This window comes from Pantherophis guttatus, chromosome 6, assembly GCF_059756535.1.
Source record: "Pantherophis guttatus breed Tessera chromosome 6, ASM5975653v1, whole genome shotgun sequence".
Lineage (NCBI taxonomy): Eukaryota > Metazoa > Chordata > Lepidosauria > Squamata > Colubridae > Pantherophis > Pantherophis guttatus.
In genome coordinates, this window is record NC_142068.1 from 4,660,141 (window position 1) to 4,681,486 (window position 21,346).

Consider the following 21,346-nt stretch of genomic DNA (forward strand, 5'->3'; position numbering starts at 1 on the left):
AACGAGGTGGCTGGATGGAGTCACTAAAGCAGACGGCGTGAGCTTAAATGGATTCCAGAGGATGGTAGAGGACAGGAAGGCCTGGAGGAACGTTGTCCATGAGGTTGGACACAACTTCGCAACTAACAACAAAAGTCTTGTGAAAAGAAGGACTAGGGGTGACATGATAGCGGTCTTCCAATATTTGAGGGGTTGACACAAAGAAGAGGGAGTCAAGCTATTCTCCAAAGCACCTGAGGGCAGGACAAGAAGCGATGGATGGAAACTCATCAAGGAGAGAAGCAACTTAGAACTAAGGAGAAATTCCCTGACTGTGAGAACAATTAACCAGTGGAACAACTTGCCTCCAGAAGTTGTGAATGCTCCAACACTGGAAGTTTGAAAGAAGAGATTGGACAACCATTTGTCTGAAGTGGTGTAGGGTTTCCTGCCTGGGCAGGGGGTTGGACTAGAAGACCTCCAAGGTCCCTTCCAACTCTGTTACTCTGTTAAATTGAAGAGTTTAGTAGGGTTTAATCTGTGGGAACCCAGTTTACGAGGCTGTGGATGGCTGCAGGGGATGCACAAACCCTGAAAATGGGTGTCAAGTTTCGATGTCGTCTCAAATAAAATAAATTGCATTTCCAAACAAATAGTCTTTGATGAAATCTTTCATTTATTAAGCACGACAATCTGTCCCCGATTGTGGCGCTTAATAAATGAAAGATTTCATCAAAGACTATTTGTTTGGAAATGCAATTTATTTTATTTGAGACGACATCGAAACCTGACAGATAGCCAACACTGACTTCCTGACCCCAAATCTTCCCTTTCCGTTCCCCAGTTCTCTGCGTCTCATTGGCCATCTTCCAAATGCGCAGGTGGTTATGGGAGCGACGTGGAGTTCCCATGTAAGACCTCTCCTGCGCGAGCTGCACTGGCTCCCAGTGGTCTTCCGAGTGCGCTTCAAGGTTCTGGTTATCACCTTTAAAGCGCTCCATGGCTTAGGACCTGGTTATCTACGGGACCGCCTGCTACCACCAATAGCCTCCCACCGGCCAGTACGCTCCCATAGAGAGGGACTCCTCCGGGTGCCGTCGGCCAAACAATGTCGACTGGCGGCCCCTAGGGGGAGAGCCTTCTCTGTGGGGGCACCTACGATCTGGAACGAGCTCCCCCCCGGAGACTCGGAGGATCCCGGATCTGCGCACCTTCCGCCGCGCGCTTAAGACTTTTTTATTTCATCCAGCTGGCCTGGCCTAAATCTTCTCCCCTTTTTAAATGTAAATTTTAATTTGTTTTAAATTATGGAGTATTTTAAATTCAGACAAATTATTTAATTCGTTTTTAATCTATTTTAATTTTTTGTATTTATGTGTTTTATCTTGTGACTGTTCACCGCCCCGAGTCCTTCGGGAGAAAGGCGGTATAGAAATTTAAATAAATAAATAAATAAATAAATAAATAAATAAATAAATAAATAAATAAATAAATAAATAAATAACTCTCCCTATATCTACTACTTCAGCTCCCAGGAATGTCCCCCCTCCCATCTCATCTCTTAGGGGATAATATCTTCAGGGAAAATAAGTAGGTGAGAAGTCAAGCGTCCTCTTGCCAGCTGCCCCCTCTTCTCCTCCTTATGTCAGCACTAGTGTAATTGCAGTTTGAAGTGCTGACATCGGGTTTCTTTGATATCCAGGTTAAATGTGCGGCATGAACGCCACAAGACAATGAGCAGATGAATGAAGGGTGTCGGTACATTCCGTCACATATTTCTAGTTTCCTCCCTTTGAACCCAAAGCATTGTCCGGCTGTACCAAAAGGCTACTCTGGAAAGGGAAACTAGCCGATGAAGGCTGCCCCCTCTGGGCCAGTTTTGCTCAGGGATCCAGAAGGACAAGATGGTCCTCACTCACGTTGGCCAGCCTCTGCTCCAGCTGGAGAATCTCTTTGGCTTTTTGTTTCACGTGTTCGGCACCCAGCAGGTTCAAAAGGCGCTCCATGAATACCACATACGCGGCCAAGATCTGGAAAAAACAAGATTTTGGAAGCCCAGGAGATCCGGTCCCTTGAGCGATCCCAACAGAGCAGGTGGCCAAGCGATTAGCGCAATGGGAAGGCCCTTCTCAAGTGGATCAAGGATTTCTTTGCTGATGGACTCAAATGTTTTCAGAGGATCCATCCCTGCTCAGGCCCTGCTTGGATCTTTGTTTCTCAGCCTTTCTGGACTCCCACCTGCTCCCCTGATGATCTGTCCTGCAGAAGCTCTGAATTTCCCACAATGCATCGGAGCACAGTAGCGTTGCTTCAGGGTATTGTGGGAAATGGACATGGCTGCTTCTAAAGGAAGTTAGTTCACTCTGCTCAGGCCTTGCTTGGCACCCCTTTTTTTCAGACTTCCCAGGCACCCCAGTTGCTCCCTTGCTGATCTGTCCTGAAAACAATCTGAATTTCCCACAATGCATCGGAGCACAGGAGCGACATTCCCAGGCATTGTGGGAAACGGACACGGCTACTTCTAAAGGATGCTCAACCCAACTCGGGCCCTGCTTGGGCACCTGCTCCCCTGATGATCTCTCCTTCAAAAGCTCTGCATTTCCCACAATGCATTGGAGCACAGGAGTGTCCTTTCGAAGCATTGTGTGAAACGGACACGGCTACTTCTAAAGGATGCTCAACCCCACTCAGGCTCTGCTTGGACCCCTGTTTCTGAGGTTTTCCAGACACCCACCTGTTCCCCCGAGGATTGGTCTTGCAGAAGCTCTGAATTTCCCACAATGCATCAGAGCACAGGAGCGTCGTTCCCAGGCATTGTGGGAAACGGACACGGCTACTTCTAAAGGATGCTCAACCCAACTCGGGCCCTGCTTGGGCACCTGCTCCCCTGATGATCTCTCCTTCAAAAGCTCTGCATTTCCCACAATGCATTGGAGCACAGGAGTGTCCTTTCCAAGCATTGTGTGAAACGGACACGGCTACTTCTAAAGGATGCTCAACCCCACTCAGGCCCTGCTTGGACCCCTGTTTCTGAGGTTTTCCAGACACCCACCTGTTCCCCTGAGGATTGGTCTTGCAGAAGCTCTGAATTTCCCACAATGCATCAGAGCACAGTAATGTAGCACCCAGGCATTACAGGAAATGGACATGGCTGCTTTTAAAGGATGCTCAGACCTGCTCAAGCCCTGCTTGGCGCCCCCGTTTCTCAGCCTTCCCAGGCACCCACCTGCTCCTCCCGATGATTGGCTCATCTGTCCTGCAAAAAATTCTGAATTTCCCACAATGCATTGAAGCACAGTAGTGTTGCTCCTGGGCATCGTGGGAAATGGACACGGCTGCTTCTAAAGGAAGCTCTGCTTTGCAAGAGTGGCTTGCCATTGCCTTTCCCGCACATTTTGGAGGTAGATGGGCAGCATAAAAAAATAAGGAGGCTGTGAGTTCGATCCCAGGTAGAGGCAGATATTTCTCTCTCTGGGCACAGTGAGAATTTATCTGCCGAATAAAATTCCGCACTGGCGACAGGAAAGGCATCCGGGCAGTAAACACTCAGCTCCATTCAGTTGCCCAGAACTGCACCCCGCAAGGGACTATATAAAAGGGTCATAAAAAGGAGGTGATGATGATGGGCAGCATAAAAAATTACTAAATAATAAATGAATAAATTTGTTTGCAAACCCATCTCTTCTTCAATGAGGTATTGAGGAGGACATGATATACTGTACATCTGTTTGTTTTTTTCCTTTACCTTTTCGCTTTCGTCATCCTGGCCCAGGTACAGCGTTCTCTCGGACAAGGTCAGCCCATCCTGGTCAATCTGTCAGGTGGAGGAAAAAATACACCAGGTATTAAGTCTGAAGTAGAACAAAAATTTATTCTATTCATTCCTCCCCTCCCTCTCCATGGTGGTGCAATGGTTAGAATACAGCATTGCAGGCTAACTCTGCCGACTGCCAGGAGTTCGATCCTGACCGGCTCAAGGTTGACTCAGCCTTCCATCCTTCCCAGGTCGGTAAAATGAGGACCCAGATTGTTGGGGGGGCAAGAGGGCGATTCTGTAAACCGCTTAGAGAAGGCTGTAAAAGCATTGTGAAGCGGCATATAACTCTTGAGTGTTATTGCTAAACTTAACAACTGCATTGATTCACTTACAACCGTGAAAGTCATAAAAACGGGGCAAAACTCACTTAGCAACTGTCTCACTTAGCGACAGGAAGGTTGGGCTCAAGTGTGGTCATAATTCAAGGACCACCTGTTCTGTTGAACCAGGTACTGCCTTATCCTGTACCTGGGCAACTGGTTTTTCCTGCTTAAGTGCAGGACTTGCCACTGAAGAAAATTGAACACTGTTAATGTCATATTTAACCCCCTGCTTCGTGCGGAAATTCAAATCAAAACGCCCCAAAAGTCCTGCGTCTAATAAAAAGATGATAAAACAAGCTTTCTCTGAATTTCTGTCCGTGCATATGTCTCTCTATATGTATTTTTAAACCTGCAATTGTCTTTATTTGCAGAAACTTCACGCCAGTGGCGAAATCCAATTTTTTTACTACCTGTTCTGTGGGCGTGGCTTGGTGGGCGTGGCAGGGGAAGGATCTGCAAAATCCCCATTCTCTCCCCACTCCTGGGGGAAGGATATTGCAAAATCTCCATTCCCACCCCACTCCTGGGGGAATGATATTGCAAAATCTCCATTCCCACCCCACTCCTGGGGGAAGGATATTGTAAAATCTCCATTCCCACCCCACTCCTGGGGGAAGAATATTGCAAAATCTCCATTCCCACCCCACTCCTGGGGGAAGGATACTGCAAAATCCCCATTCCCACCCTACTCCTGGGGGAAGGCTACTGCAAAATCCCCATTCCCTCCCCACTCCTGGGGGAAGAATATTGCAAAATCTCCATTCCCACCCCACTCCTGGGGGAAGAATATTGCAAAATCTCCATCCCCCCCTATTCCTGGGGGAAGGATATTGCAAAATCTCCATTCCCTCCCCACTCCTGGGGCAAGGATACTGCAAAATCTCCATTCCCTCCCCACTCCTGGGGGAAGGATATTGCAAAATCTCCATTCCCACCCCACTCCTGGGGGAAGAATATTGCAAAATCTCCATTCCCACCCCACTCCTGGGGGAAGAATATTGCAAAATCTCCATTCCCACCACACTTCTGGGGGAAGAATATTGCAAAATCTCCATTTCCACCCCATTCCTGGGGGAAGGATACTGCAAAATCTCCATTCCTGCCCCACTCTGGGGCCAGCCAGAGGTGGTATTTGCCGGTTCTCCGAACTGCTCAAAATTTCCGCTACCGGTTCTCCAGAACCTGTGAGAACCTGTTGGATTTCACCCCCGCTTCACGCTGCTGATTCCAAATGTCCATAAGGTCAACAGAAGTCAGACCGAAGGAGAATTTTAATTTTTTTTTAAAGCATTTCAAGATCTTTTCCATAAATACGCGCAACGCCCAAATGATGCCGCGTGGAAGAACCGTGCAATTCGAGATATTTGAAGCTCAGCTTTCATCCCTGCCCCCCCCTCGTCCTCCCCACGGCCTGGTGTGCATAAATATTTCATCGAGTTAAAAATCCGGCCCCAACTCCTATCGGTGCATTTAAAGAGTTTCCCAAGAGATGGGTACTTGTCTCTTTTAAATTGCTTTCTGTGATTTGCGGCCCCGTCTCTTTCTTTCCCCAGCAGTCAACCTCGTTTTGAATATTGTTTATGATTTTGGCAAATTTGATGGGCCCTTCTTCCATCTTTAAATCCGTGTCGTTATTAAAGATGCAGCAAAGTATCAGATCGGGAAGTGGGGGCGATCTTTGGGGCCTCCCTTTGATTTCCACAGGACACAGATCAACCTCCAAGCGGGCTCAACGACCCTCTAGAAAAGGATTGCAAATGACCAGCTGTCTGCAAGGAATATAAATCCTTCCGTTCCCTGCCATCCAGTCAGAGCTGAAGAAGCTTCTTGGATGAGAAGTGAAATGTCTTCAAAGAAAAACCAGAAAGTGCAGTGGCCTCTTGAAAAAAGAGCAATTTTTTCTGTTTATTTACTGCCACGTAGAACCTTGAATTTTGTTCCCAGTGCTCCCTATAGCACATCCCTCCACTCCACAGAGCCTGAAATATTTTGGGATTTTTTTTCTCACGTGTCCTACCCGTACAAATCTCATATGTTTCTTTTTCAGACAAAGCAAGTTTTTTTCCTAGCAGCTGGCCAACTCAGGTGAGTATCTGACAAGTAAGAACTCCTAACCCCGTGATGGTGAATCTATGGCACGCATGCCACCGGAGCCATTTCTGCGGGCATGCGAGCCGTCACCCTAGATCAGGTCCGCCGCGCATATGCGCGTGCCTCCCGCCAGCCACCTGATTTCCGGGTCTCTGCCGCGCATGCAGGAGACATATGCACATGCCCATACTGCCCCTCCCCTCCCAGGAGTCTCCACGCGGCCCGTTTTGGATGCCAGGTAAGTACAAAGCTCATGTGGAAGCTCTGGGAGGGCGAAAAACGGGCCTACCGGAAGTCTGAAAACGGGCAGTTTCCGGCCTCTAGAGAGCCTCCGGAGGGCCGGGGGAGGCTGTTTTTGCCCTCCTGGAGACTCCGGGAAAGCCTCCGGAGCCTGGGGAGAGCGAAAAACTGCCCTACCAGAAGTCTGGAAACGGACCGTTTCCAACCTCTGGAGGCTTCAGGGAGGTCTGCTAGGCCCAAAATGGGGCACCGGAGGGTCATAAGCGCATCCGCGGGAGGGTGAGGGAGCGCAGGGGGTTGCATGTGCTTACACAGGGAGGCGTGGGGCAACGTGGGGGATTGCACACGCATGCACAGGAGGCGGGGCATGCGTGGCGGGCATTGCATTATGGGTGTGGGCACGTGTGTGTGCGCTTTTGCTACCCAAGGAAAAAATGGTGAGCCATCACTGCCCTAACAGAAATGACCTAGGATGGGGTTTAGGGTTATTGCATTGATTCAAGAAGAGACTGGACTGCCATCTGTCAGAAATGATGTAGGACCGTGATGGCGAACCTATGGCATGCGTGGAGCCATATCTGTGGGCACGCGAGCGTTGCCCTAGCTCAGCTCCAGAACGCATGCATGCACCAGCCAGCTGATTTTCAGGGCTTCTGGGCCCACCGGAAGTCAGGAAACGGGCTGTTTCTGTCCTCCAGAGGGCCTCCGGAGGGGTGGGGAAGGCTGTTTTTGCCCTCCCCAGACTCCAAGAAAGCCTCTGGAGCCTGGGGAGGGTGAAAAACAGACCTACTAGGCCCACTGGTAACCTTTTTGTCGTTGCGTGCCAAAAGCAGGAGGAGCACGCATGAGCGGGAACGGGGAGGCGTTAAATGGTGTGGGCACAGGGGTGCGCGACCGCTCCATTTATTTATTTATTTATTTATTTATTTATTTGTTTGTTTGTTTGTTTATTTGTTTATTTGTTTATTTATTTATTTAATTTGTATAACGCCCTTCTCCCAGAGAGGACTCAGGGCAGTGAACAGCCAAAATTAAAAAACATACAAACACAAAAGTTAAGATAATTAAAAAAGAATTAAATCATTAGCTTCCCAATTTAAAACCCCCAAATCCATAAAATTTAAGACCCCAATTTAAAAACCATTTAGGCTAGGCCGACTTGGTGGAATAAAAACGTCTTCAGGGCTTTACGGAAGGTCCGGAGGTCCGGGATCGATCGTATTCCAGGAGGCAGCTCGTTCCACAGGGCGGGTGCCCCCACAGAGAAGGCTCTCCCCCTGGGGGCCGCCAGCCGACATTGCCTGACCGACGGCACCCTGAGGAGGCCCTCTCTGTGAGAGCGTATTGGCCGGTGGGAGGTTATCGGTAGCAGCAGGCGGTCTCGCAAATATCCTGGCCCTAAGCCATGGAGCGCTTTAAAGATGAGAACCAACACCTTGAAGCGCACCCGGAAGACCACCGGGAGCCAATGCAGCTCGCGCAGGAGAGGTGTCACGTGGGAGCGCCACGTCGATCCCATAATCACCCGCGCGGCCGCATTCTGCACCAGTTGGAGCCTCCGGGTGCTCCTCAGGGGGAGCCCCATGTAGAGAGCGTTGCAGTAGTCCAGGCGTGACGTGACCAGGGCATGAGTGACCGTGCACAAGGAGTCCCGATCCAGAAAGGGGCGCAACTGGCGTATCAGGCGGATCTGATAAAAAGCCCCCCTGGCCATGGCCGTCATATGTTCTTCTAAAGACAGCCGTGTGTCCAGGAGGACACCCAAGTTGCGAGCCCCCTCTGTGGGGGTCAGTGACTCGCCCCCAATAGGCAGCGATGGCACCAGCTGGCTATATCGGGACGCCGGTATCCACAGCCACTCGGTCTTGCTCCCCCCCGCTTTTGGCACACGACGGCAAAAAGGTTAGCCATCACTGATGTAGGGTCTCCGGCTTGGGCAAGGGGGGGGTTTGGACTAGATGACCTACAAGGTCCCTTCCAACTCTTGTTAATCTGATTTTTGTACCCTGCCCTTTGGAGTCTTCCAAAACGCCGATTAAAAGCAATAAAATAAAATTTAAATATAAATTTTAAATACAAATTTTAATCTGTTTAAATTATGGGGTATTTTAAAATTCAGCCAAATTATTTAATTCGTTTTTAATCTATTTTAAATTTTTGTATTTCTGTGTTTTATCTTCTGGCTGTTCACCGCCCTGAGTCCTTCGGGAGAAGGGCGGTATAGAAATTTAATAAAATAAATAAAATAAATCAATAAATCAATAAATAAAAATAAAAAGAGGTGAAATCGCAACATCATTCATACTATTAGAATCAATAGAAAAATTTTACAAATCAGTCTCGACCGTAAACGGAAAAAAAAAATTGGAAGGGATTCGATGAATTTTGTAAAGAGCGATGGAAACTGCTCACAGTGAGCTGCTGCATTGGTCCAGCTTTCATCCTTCGGCACCAGGCAATACAATGAGCCTTGCGCTGCATGACATATTTGGCGCAGAGCACACATAAAAAATCCTCTGCTAAATAGTATTTCAACAGAGGAGATGCCACACAACACAAGATCTGGGTTTTTTCAGCCTCACCAGCTTTAAAAGGGATGGACTTCAACTCCCAGAATTCCCCAGCCAGTAGGAGGATATTTCTCTTCAACAAATGCTGTATTTCTCAAATTTGGCAATTTGAAGGTGTGTCGACTTCAATTCCCAGAAGGAGGTATGGACTTCAATTCCCAGAAGGGCTATGGACTTCAATTCCCAGAATTCCCCAGCCAGCATGGCTGGCTGGGGAATTCTGGGAGTTGAAGTCCACACATTTTCAGACTGCCAAAGGTTGAGAAAAACCAGTTTAATGTATTGCGTGAAACGCAGAAAACAGGTCAATGCAGCGATCATTTCAAAAACACTGTGTGAACATAATCAATACAGGTAATCCTTGCTTGACGACCGGTCCTGTTTTACAACTGTTCAAAGTTATGACAGCCCTGGAATGGAATGGATGTTTTACAGTTTTGCATTGCATCCCTGGCTATCCTAAATGGTTGAGCCGACACCGCACCCCCTCCCCACCCATCATGGCTTGTGAAGTGGGGCAGCTTTATGCCCTGCGGTCACCCAACCATGATTTGTGATGGTTTGTGCCAATTTCAAGCATGAATGAATGGGTTCGCTTAAGGACCGCAGTGTTCTTTGAATGACCGTCCTGAAAAAGACTGAAAATTACTTCCGGTCATATAGGAATCTTGACTTAACGACTGTAATTCTGGCCTCAATTATGATCGTAAGGCAAGGACTACCTCAACTTACAACCATTCCTTTAGTGACTCTGCGAAGTTACAAGGGTGTTAAAAAAAACACGTCTTGTGACCGTTTTTCACACTTACGACCGTCGCAGCATCCCTGTGATCAAAATTCGGACGCTTGGCAACTGGCTCATATTTATGACGCGGGGGCAGTGTCCCGGGGTCACGTGATCCCTTTTGCGACCTTCGATGGAGGTCTTGATGTTAAGTGGGTCTCGATGGAGGCCCACTTAAACAAACCGCGTTACTGAAGTGGTTCACTTAACGACTGCGGCAAGAAAGCTCGTAAAACGGGGCCAGGAGTCACTGAACTCTTGTTCGCCAGGGAACTTTGGCAGCTCGATTTGGTCGTAAGGTCGAGGACTAGCTGGAATTTCACGCTCAATTGCAGTTGTAAGTCAAGGAGTACCGGTAAGGAGTCTCGTTGCCCAGCTACAAAAAAACCGATGGACGCAAAATGACGCAGAATTTCCTTCCCACCCCACCTCACCTCAGATCCACCCTCCCATTCCGTCATATCGCTGTGAATTTATTGCGTTATCAGCTTTCTTCTATCTCCCTTGTCCTCATCCAGCCTTTTTTTCATTTCCTGTCCTCTGCCAGCTCGGAGAGATGTGACTGATGAAACGGAGATGGGAGGGCGAAGGCCGGGAGTGGCTGGCACAACGGTAGTTATTGCTGTGCGATGCAAAATGCCGGGAACGGGAACGGGGTGCTGGGCCGGCATTTTAGAATAGAATAGAATAGAATAGAATAGAATAGAATAGAATAGAATAGAATAGAATAGAATAGAATAGAATAGAATAGAATACCAGAGTTGGAAGGGACCTTGGAGGTCTTCTAGTCCAGCCCCCTGTTTAGGCAGGAAACCCTACACCAGTGGTGAAATCCAATTTTTTTTACTACCAGTTCTGTGAGCCGTGGCTTGGTGGGCATGGCAGGGGAAGGATCCTGCAAAATCCCCATACCGGAGAACCGGTAGCGATGGCGGCCGGTGGTTCGGAGAACCGGTAGCGATGGCGGCCAGTGGTATGGAGAACTGGTAGCGATGGCAGCCAGTGGTTCGGTGAACCGATAGCGATGGCGGCTGGAGGTTCGGCGAACCGGTAGCGATGGCGGCCGGTGGTTCAGAGAACCGGTAGCAATGGCAGCCGGTGGTTCAGAGATCCGGTAGCAATGGCGGCCGGTGGTTCAGAGATCCGGTAGCGATGGCGGCCGGTGGTTCGGAGAACCAGTAGCAATGGTGGCCGGCAGTGTGGATAACCGATAGCGATGGCGGTCAGTGGTTTGGAAAACTGGTAGCGTTGGCGGCCGGTGGTTCGGAGAACCGGTAGCGATGGCGGCCAGTGGTTTGGGGAACCAGTAGCAATAGCGGCCAGTGGTTCGGAGAACCGGTAGCGATGGTGGCCAGTGGTTTGGAGAACCAGTGGCGATGGCGGCCGGAGGTTCGGCGAACTGGTAGTAATGGCGGCCGGTGGTTTGGAGAACTGGTAGCAATGGTGGCCGGCGATGTGGAGAACCGGTAGCGATCGCGGCCAGTGATTCGGAAAACCGGTAGCAATGGCGGCCAGTGGTTCGGAGAACCGGTAGCGATGGCTGCCAGAGGTTCGGCGAACCGGTAGCAATGGTGGCCGGTGGTTCAGAGAACCGGTAGCAATGGTGGCCGGCGGTGTGGAGAACCGGTAGCGATGGCGGCCAGTGGTTTGGAGAACTGGTACTGATGGCGGCCGATGGTTCGGAGAACCGGTAGCAATGGTGGATGGCGGTGTAGAGAACCGGTAGCGATGGCGGCCAGTGGTTTGGAGAACCGGTAGCGATGGCGGCCGGTGGTTCGGAGAACCGGTAGCAATGGTGGCCGGCGGTGTGGAGAACCGGTAGCGATGGCGTCCAGTGGTTTGGAGAACCGGTAGCGATGGCGTCCAGTGGTTTGGAGAACCGGTAGTGATGGCGGCCGATGGTTCGGAGTACCGGTAGCAATGGTGGACGGCGGTGTAGAGAACCGGTAGCGATGGCGGCCAGTGGTTTGGAGAACCGGTAGCGATGGCGGCCGGTGGTTCGGAGAACCGGTAGCAATGGTGGCCGGCGGTGTGGAGAACCGGTAGCGATCGCGGCCAGTGGTTTGGAGAACCAGTAGTGATGGCGGCCGGTGGTTCGGAGAACCGGTAGCAATGGTGGCCAGCGGTGTGGAGAACCGGTAGCGATGGCGGCCAGTGGTTTGGAGAACCGGTAGCGATGGCGGCCGGTGGTTCGGCGAACCGGTAGCGTTGGCGGCTGGTGGTTCGGAGAACCAGTAGCAATGGCGGCCAGTGGTTTGGAGAACCGGTAGCAATGGCGGCCTGTGGTTCGGAGAACCGGTAGCGATGGCGGCTGGTGGTTCGGAGAACTGGTAGCAATGGTGGCCGGCGGTGTGGAGAACCGGTAGCGATCGCGGCCAGTGGTTCAGAGATCCAGTAGCGATGGCGGCGTGAGGCTCCACCCACCCATCTGGTTATCCTTTCTTACCCTCTGCGCATGTGCAGAAGGCTTTGCACATGCACAGAGGGTCCAAGTGTGCACATGACATCCAAACCGGTTGGGAAGGTAAGTAGATTTCACCCCTGGGGTGTAGGATAGATGGACAATAAAGCTGTGTGCGTACAGATAGTCCTCAACTTCAAACAGTTCATTTCGTGACCATTCAAAGTTACAACGGCAGGGGAAAAGGTGACTTGTGTCGTTTTTCACATTTACAAGAGTTGCAGCATCTCCATGGTCGTGTGATCAAAATTCAGAAGTTTGGCAACTCGGTCCTATTTATGATGGTGGCAGTGTCCCGGGGTCACATGATCCCCTTTTGTGAGCTTTCCACAAGCGAAGTCAAGGAGGAAGCCAGATTCACTTAACAACCATGTGACTAATTTGACTACTGCAGTGATTTACTTAGCAACAGTGGCAAAAAGGGTCGTAAAACGGGGCAAAACTCACTAAACAACTGTCTTGCTTAGCAGCGTGAAATTGGAGCTCAGTTGTGGTCGTACGTTCAGGACTATTTGTAATGGGCAAGGATCCATTACCGTTGCAAGTCTAGGACTACCTTTATTTCTCTTCTTTGTCCCAGGGCTTTGCAAGGGTGATGGGTGGGAAGAAATGGAAAAACAGATAACTTAGCTACTTGTATCCGATGCTGAGATGCAAGAAAATAAGAGCGACTGTCAGACCTGCCTCAATCTGATCCCTTAGGAAAGAAAGACCCTCGACTCCATTTGGTTGAAATGAAAGGTCCTTTTACTAAAACGATGCTGGCTGCAATAAAGTCAGGTGAGCTCTGGATTTCCCACGCTCAAAGGATACAGAAAGGTTTCCCCTCATCCCAGCCCACCCCTCATGACCAGCCCTTCTTCAGCCAATTGAAACTCACCGAAGTGTTTTGAGAACGCTGAGATGTTTTGGGGTAATCCGCATTCTTTCTTAGGCTGCCTGACCTTGGATACCTGCTACAAACTGGTGCCGAGCTTCTTTGGTCTTTATCACCTGTCGTTGGCCCCCGCCTGTTTCCCATCACATACAGATAGTCCTTGACTTACGACCCCAATTGAGCCCCAAATTTCTGTTGTTAAGTGAGACATTTGTTAAGTGAGTTTTGCCCCATTTTACGACCTTTCTTGCCACAGTTGTTAAGTGAATCACTGCAGTTGATAAGTTAGTAACCTGGTTGTTAAGTGAATCAGGTTTTCCCATTGACTTGTCAGAAGGTCATAGAAGGTGATCTCCTGACCTTGGGATACAGCAACGGTCATAAGTATGAGTCAGTTGCCAAGTGTCTGATCAGGTGACGGTCACCTGATGACGGCCCTGGCCAGGGGGGCTTTTCATCAGGTTCGCCTGATTCGCCAGTTGCGTCCCTTTCTGGATCGGGACTCCTTACGCACCGTCACTCATGCCCTCGTCACCTCCCGCCTGGACTACTGCAATGCTCTCTACATGGGGCTCCCCTTGAGGAGCACCCGGAGGCTCCAACTGGTGCAGAATGCGGCCGCGCGGGGGATTATGGGAGCGAGGGGGCGCTCCTATGTGACGCCTCTCCTGCGTGAGCTGCATTGGCTTCCGGTGGTCTTCCGGGTGCGCTTCAAGGTGTTGGTTACCACCTTTAAAACACTCCATGGCATAGGACCTGGGTATTTGCGGGACCGCCTTCTGCCGCCGATAGCCTCCCACCGACCAGTGCGCTCCCACAGAGAGGGACTCCTCAGGGTGCCATCAGCCAGGCAATGTCGGCTGGCGACCGCCAGGGGGAGAGCCTTCTCTGTGGCAGCACCTGCCCTCTGGAATGATTTGCCCCCGGAAATATGAAGGATATCGGATCTCCGGGTCTTTCGCCGTGCCCTAAAAAGTTTTCTTTTCCACCAAGCAGGGCTGGCATAACCCCCACTCCCACTTTTGAGATATTACATTTTTAATTGTCTATGGGTTTTAGTTGGGATGTTTTAAATTTTGGGCCAAAGTTGTGTAATTCTTTTAAAAAAATTTAAATTTTGTATTGGTATGTTTTTTATTTTTGGCTGTGCACCGCCCTGAGTCCAATAGGAGAATGGGCGGTATACAAATTTAAATAAAACAAACAAAACAAAACAACAAACAAAGGACGTAACTGTGAGCCTTGGTAGTACAGGGGTTTAAGGCACCCTGTTATTAAGCTGGTTATTAAGACCAGCTACCTGCAATTACTGCAGGGTTCGACTCTCGCCAAGGCTCAAGGTTGACTCAGCCTTCCATCCTTTCTAAGGTAGGTGAAATGAGGACCCAGTTTGTGGGGGCAATAAGCTGACTTTGTATAAATATACAAAAGGATGAAGGCTATTGCTGAGCACATTGTAAGCCGCCCTGAGTCTTCGGAGAAGGGTGGCATATAAATCAAATTAAAAAAAAAAAAACAGTCATAAATCGCTTTTTACAGCTCCGTTGTAACTTCGAACGGTCACTAAATGAACTGTTGTAAATCAAGGACTACCTGTACACACACAGATTTATTGTCCATCTATCCTCCTCCTCCCTGCCTTCTCGCCCTTGATGGCAGGATGCCTGTGAGGCGTCAAGCAAAACCTGGCACGCCCTGGCAGTGGCATTTGTAGAGTGACATCTTGGCACGCAGATCAGCGATTCTGGTCGCTCCCTCCTGATGCGGCGGTGCTCGTCGTTTGACGACAAGTGCAAATAAATCTAAACGGTGAGCACGAAGCCAAACGATCATTGGACGACAAAAGAAATAATAATCCTCTACGGAGAAGAGCAGAATTAGTCTTTCCCTGCCTGGTGACATTTTGCAGCCGCCAGCTTGTTCAAATCAGTGTGAGTGGCGACACCGACACCACAAGTGTTAGACGCTCTCGGTTCTGAAGTTGCTACGTGTCACACTGGTACGTGTCCCTGTGTGTCCTCTCTTCTAAACATACTCACTTCTCCCCGTTTTGTGCATTGCAAAATCCGTTTTAATATTCAAAGTTTAAATTTGTTTTAAATTGATTGGGGTTTTAAATCTGTCTGGGCCAAACTATTTAATTCGATTTTATCTCTGCTTTTTAAATTTTGTATGTATGTATTTTTTTTTTTTTTAATTTGATTTATATGCCGCCCTTCTCCGGAGACTCAGAGCGGCTTACAATGCGTTAAGCAATAACCTTCATCCTTTTGTATATTTTATACAAAGTCAGCTTATTGCCCCCACAATCCTGGTCCTCATTTTACCTACCTCGAAAGGATGGAAGGCTGAGTCAACCTTGAGCCTGGTGAGATTTGAACTCGCAGTAATTTTTATTTTTTTTTAAATTTGATTTATATGCCGCCCTTCTCCGGAGACTCAGGGCGGCTTACAATGCGTTAAGCAATAGCCGTCATTCTTTTGTATATTTTATACAAAGTCAGCTTATTGCCCCCACAAACTGGGTCCTCATTTCACCTACCTTAGAAAGGATGGAAGGCTGAGTCAACCTTGAGCCTTGGAGAGATTCGAACCAGCAGAAATTGCAGGCAGCTGTGTTAATAACAGGGTGCATTAAACCACTGTACTATCAAGGCTCTTCAAAATTCAGACGCTTGGCAAATTTTACTGTTGGCTGTTCACCGCCCTGAGTCCTTCGGAAGTAGGGCGGTATATAAATCAAATAAAAGTAAAGTAAGTAGCTAGTAAGCGGTTAGGAAAAGGGGTTCTAGGATACTCTGGGGGGACCCTCGGATGCTCAGGTACAGACTCCAACCAATAGTTGGAGACTACAGACCCCTCACATCCTGGACGTAAACTGTTTCAACTCCTCCTCCTAACTTATCAATGGCAGTGATTCACTTAACAACTGGGGCAAGAAAGGTCGCCAAATGGGGCAAAAGTCACGTAGTTTGCAACAGACGTTTTGGGCTCTGGTTGTGGTCGTAAGTCGAGGACTACCTCTACTCCGACTGAAGCCTCCCCTTTTCCTCCCAAAAGGGGATCACCTGCAACCGTCCTAAATATGAATCCATTTGCCAAGCGTCTGAATTTTGATCAGGTGCCCGTGGGGATGCTGCAAAAGTCGTTAACTGTGAAACACGGTCATAAGTCCCATTTTTCAGCACGATTGTAACTTTGAGTTGTCCTTAAAACTAAGCTAAGGGAGGATTTTTCATCAGGTTCGCCTGATTCGCCAGTTGCGTCCCTTTCTGGATCGGGACTCGTTACGCACGGTCACTCATGCCCTCGTCACCTTCCGCCTGGACTATTGTAATGCTCTCTACATGGGGCTCCCCTTGAGGAGCACCCGGAGGCTCCAACTGGCGCAGAGTGCGGCCGCGCGGGTGGTAATGGGAGCGACATGGCGCTCCCATGTAACACCTCTCCTGCGCGAGCTGCACTGGCTCCCGGTGGTCTTCCGGGTGCGCTTCAAGGTTTTGGTTACCACCTTTAAAGCGCTCCATGGCTTAGGACCTGGTTATTTACGGGACCGCCTACTACCACCAATAGCCTCCCACCGGCCAGTACGCTCTCATAGAGAGGGGCTCCTCCGGGTGCCGTCAGCCAGTGTCGACTGGCGGCCCCTAGGGGAAGAGCCTTCTCTGTGGGGGCACCTACGATCTGGAACGAGCTCCCCCCGGAGATATGGAGGATCCCGGATCTGCACTCCTTCCGCCGTGCTGTGAAGACCTTTTTATTCCATCAAGCGGGCTTGGCCTGATCTCTTCCCTTTTTAAATACGTAAATTTTAATCTGTTTTTAAATTATTGGGGTATTTTAATTTGTCTGGGCCAAATAATTTAATTTGATTTTATCGGGTTTTTTAATTTTGTGTATTTATGTATTTTATTGTTGGCTGTTCACCGCCCTGAGTCCTTCGGGAGTAGGGCGGTATACAAATGAAATAAACTAACAAACTAACAAACTAAGTGAACGGCTGTTAAGTCAAGGACTACCGGTAATTTTTAATAATAATTTTTGCACCGGGGCAAACACACGCAGCTCCTTTTGCAACGAGCCACTCCCGATTCTGGCTCCTTGTCATTTGAGTGACTTTGCTAGCAAGGCAGCCCCTTCCCCACGACGGGCGGCTGCTCAAAAGGAACGGCCCCCTGCCCAGAGGCAATCAGCTAATGGAGACAGCAGCCTTCCCGGGGAGCGATCAATCTTTGCAGTGCATCAGATGCACTTCCAATCACCGGCACTTCTCTCCCGTTCATCTTCCAATGCTTGGAAGATGTCAAAGGGTCCCGTCCATCCGTCTGTTGTCCCCCCCTCCGTCCCCCTCCCGTCCCCCATCCCCCCCCGCTGCCTCTGGAGGGGCAGCTGCCATCCATCTGGGCCAGAGCTGCAAATTGGCCTCTTGTCAGGGTCCTACGACGACTCGCCATGGCCGACTCGCCACGAAACAACTCATCGTGGGACAAGAGTTACACTAACCTCGAAGAAATTTTTTTTTTTTTTAATTTGATTTATATGCCGCCCTTCTCTGGAGACTCAGGGCGGCTTACAATGCGTTAAGCAATAGCCTTCATACTTTTGTATATTTTATACAAAGTCAGCTTATTGCCCCCACAAACTGGGTCCTCATTTCACCTACCTTAGAAAGGATGGAAGGCTGAGTCAACCTTGAGCCTGGTGAGATTCGAACCTGCAGTAATTGCAGGCAGCTGGTGTTAATAACAGGGTGCACTAAACCACTGTACTATCAAGGCTCTTAGTGGAATAGAATCATTCGTAACTGGCTGACCAGCTGCACTCAACATGTAATCCAGTGGTGAGTTTCTCCCGGTTCGATCCGGTTCTATAGAACCAGTAGTAAAACCGGCGGAAGGCTCCGCCCACCCGCCATGACGTCATCATGGGTGAATCTGTGCATGCAAACCGGTAGTAAAAGTAAGTAGAACCCACCCTCCATGGAACTGCATCTACATGGAGGGAGGCATGCAGTGGGGTAACCCAGGGCTCTGTTTTAGGCCCAGGACTCTTCAACATCTTCATCAACGATTTTGGACGAGGGGATAGATGGGGAACTGCGCCTTGGTGGCGCAGCAGACTAAAGTGCTGTTAAGTAACACCAGCTGCCTGCAATTACTGCGAGTTCAAATCTCACCAGGCTCAAGGTTGACTTCAAGCCTTCCATCCTTCCGAGGGAGGTAAAATGAGGACCCAGATTGTGGGGGCAATAAGCTGACTTTGTATTAAAAAAAGAACACCGCTTGGGGGGGCCTGAAAGCCCTACTAAGCAGGTACATACAAAAGTTTGAAGGCTATTGCTTAACGCCTTGTAAGCCGCCCTGAGTCTCCGGAGAAGGGCGGCATATAAATCAAACCAATAAATAAATAAATAAATAAATTACATTTGCCAATGACGCCAAGCTGGCAGGAATAGCCTACACTCCAAAGGATCTTGACAGACGTGAACATAGGGCGCTATCTAACAAAATGAAATTCAAGGGTGAAAAAAGGAAGGTTCTACATTTAGGGAAGAAAAACAAAATGCACAGGTACTGTATATGTGGTACCTGGCTCAATAGTAGTAACTGTGAGAGGGATCTTGGAGTCCTACTGGACAACCATTGAGATATGAGCCAGCCTTGTGCTGCAGCTGCCAGAAAAGCCAACACAGTTCTGGGCTGCATCAACAGAGGGATAGAATCAAGATCACGTGAAGTGTTAATGCCACTTTATAAGGCCTTGGTAAGGCCACACTTGGAATAATGCGTCCAGTTTTGGTCTCCACGATGTAAAAAAGATGTTGAGACTCTAGAAAAGAGTGCAGAGAAGAGCAACAAAGATGATTAGGAGGCTAAAACATGTGAAGAACGGTTGCAGGAACTGTGTATGTCTAGTTTAATGAAGAGAAGGACTAGGGGAGACATGATAGCAGCCTTCCAATATCTCAGGGGCTGCCACAAAGAAGAGGGAGTCAAGCTATTCTCCAAAGCAAATGAAGGCAGGACAAGAAGCAATGGGTGGAAACTAATCAAGGAGAGAAGCAACCTAGAACTAAGGAGAAACTTCCTGACAGTGAGAACATGAATCAGTGGAACAACTTGCCTCCAGAAGTTGTGAATGCTCCAACACTGGAGGTTTTTAAGAAGACACTGGAGAACCATTTGTCTGAAATGGAGTAGGGTCTCCTGTTTAAGCAGGGGGTTGGACTAGAAGACCTCCAAGTTCCCTTCCAAGTCTTCTCTTCTCTCTTCTCTCTTCTCCTCTCTCTTCTATTTTCTCTTCTTTTCTATCTTCTCTTCTCTTCTATCTCTTCTCTCCTCTCCTCTCTCCTCTTATTTTCTCTTCTCTTCTCTTCTCTTTTCTCTCCTCTTCTCTTCTCTTTTCTTCTCTTCTCTCTTCTCTTCTCTTTTCTCTTCTTTTCTCTTCTCTTCTCTTCTCTTCTCTTGTCTCCTCTTTTCTCTTCTTTTCTCTTCTCTTCTCTTGTCTCTTCTCTTCTCTTCTCTTCTCTTCTCTTCTCTTCTCCCCTCTCTTTCCCTTCCAATATCTATTCTATTCTATTCTATTCTATTCTATTCTATTCTATTCTATTCTATTCTATTCTATTCTATTCTATTCTATTCTATTCTATTCTATATGGTAACCCCAATGTTATCCGTATGTAATGGATTGTTTCATTCACGCAGCTATTGCGAAAACGCTGGATGCCCAGCACAAGGTCAAAAAAACGGGAACTTGGCTGACATCACCGGGTGGGAATTGCGCCAGCGAGAAGACGGCAGGGAGGGAGGGAGGGAGACGGCTCGGATCGGGTTCAAAAATGCAAAACTGCGACAGGCAATAGATCCTCGAGCATTGTTCCAGGGATGCTTGATTAAACTGGGAATAACGGGGAGCTGCGGAGCAATCAGGGCTTGTGAGGCGCCAAGACTGGGGAGGACAAAGGCCCGCGGATGAGCGGCAAGACGGAGCATCGCGCACGCACCTCCCAAGCCAGCGAGCGCATAAAAAGCCACAGGTGCCTGATGGGGGTGATGGGAGGCAGCGCATCCTCATTTATTCCAAATGTGAAATTCAATTACCAGAACAAGACGAGGCGCCCACGTTCGGCCCCACTGAATTACATAAAAATGATCTGTGCTTACTGTGTTTTAAGGAATTAATGAGTCGTGAACTGTGGAAGAGGCGAAGGAGGGATGCGCAGTGTTTACTTATTAAAAAAAAACTGCCTTTCTTTCCTGGGTCGTGTTTCAAACACGAGCAGCCGCTCTGGTGCATCTTCACAGACCAGCACAGAGACAGAAACAGGAGGTTCGCATGACAATCCGATGGGTATGTCTCGTTCAGGGGTCAGCAACCTGCGGCTCTGGAGCCGCATGTGGCTCTTTGGGCCCTCTGCTGTGGCTCCCTGTCAGGTGATCCCACCACTGGCTGGCCCCGCCCCTTGCCCTCCCCTCCCAGTCACTCCTCGCCTGGCCTGAGAAGGTAAGGGCGACGGCGGGGGATGGAGAAGTGGCCAGGGCAGAGACAGTGCCGTTTGTCTCTGGGAGGGTTGGACTAGATGACCTCCAAGGTCCCTTCCAACTTTGTTATTCTATATTCAGTAGAGAGATACAGAGAGAGCGGGAATGGGGCGGGAGAGAGGGAGGGAGGGAGGGACGGGAGAGAGAGATGTGTCAAAAGGATTTTGTGGTTCCCGGTGTTTTTTAACAACTGGTTCTCTGCCCTAATGACCGGCTGGGTAGGCGTGGCTAGGGGGGGTCATGTGACTGGTGGAAGTGAGTGACATTGAGTTGGCCACGCCCACCCAGGTTTTGTGGCTCCCGGTGTTTTCTTTTCTGTGGGAAACGGATCCAAATGGCTCTTTGAGTATTTAAGGTTGCTGTTCTGTCCCCGTACCACACACGCACCCCCACAGACGGCCCGGAGTTAATAAGCCACACGACAAAACTCTTTGAAGATAAAGCTGGCAGCAACCCAGTGGCTAGCTGCCAATTCAGACTTTACTCACACAAAACAAAGATTAGACTGCAAGCATTCCGATAAACCAGGCAGAGTGTCAATAATACAAGGATTAATCCAAATGCAGTCCGATAAATCAGGCAAAGTCCAGTAACGCAGAGATCATGGATTATTTCCAGTTTTTGCTCGTCACAAACTGAACTGGCCACCACACCCACATTTAT

The 21,346-nt window shown here is 49.1% G+C and overlaps 1 protein-coding gene across 2 annotated transcripts in view; it reads right to left on the reverse strand.

Moving 5' to 3' along the window:
- ECEL1 (endothelin converting enzyme like 1) overlaps positions 1 to 21,346 on the reverse strand; it is a 72,321-nt gene that overhangs the window by 28,644 nt on the left and 22,331 nt on the right. For both annotated transcript variants that reach the window (XM_087872027.1, XM_087872026.1), the window contains exons 3-4: positions 3,725 to 3,793; positions 1,899 to 2,009 (exon numbers count right to left, since the gene is read on the reverse strand). In XM_087872027.1, coding sequence (XP_087728153.1) covers positions 1,899 to 2,009; positions 3,725 to 3,793 — 180 coding nt within the window. The remainder of the gene's footprint in view (positions 1 to 1,898; positions 2,010 to 3,724; positions 3,794 to 21,346) is intronic.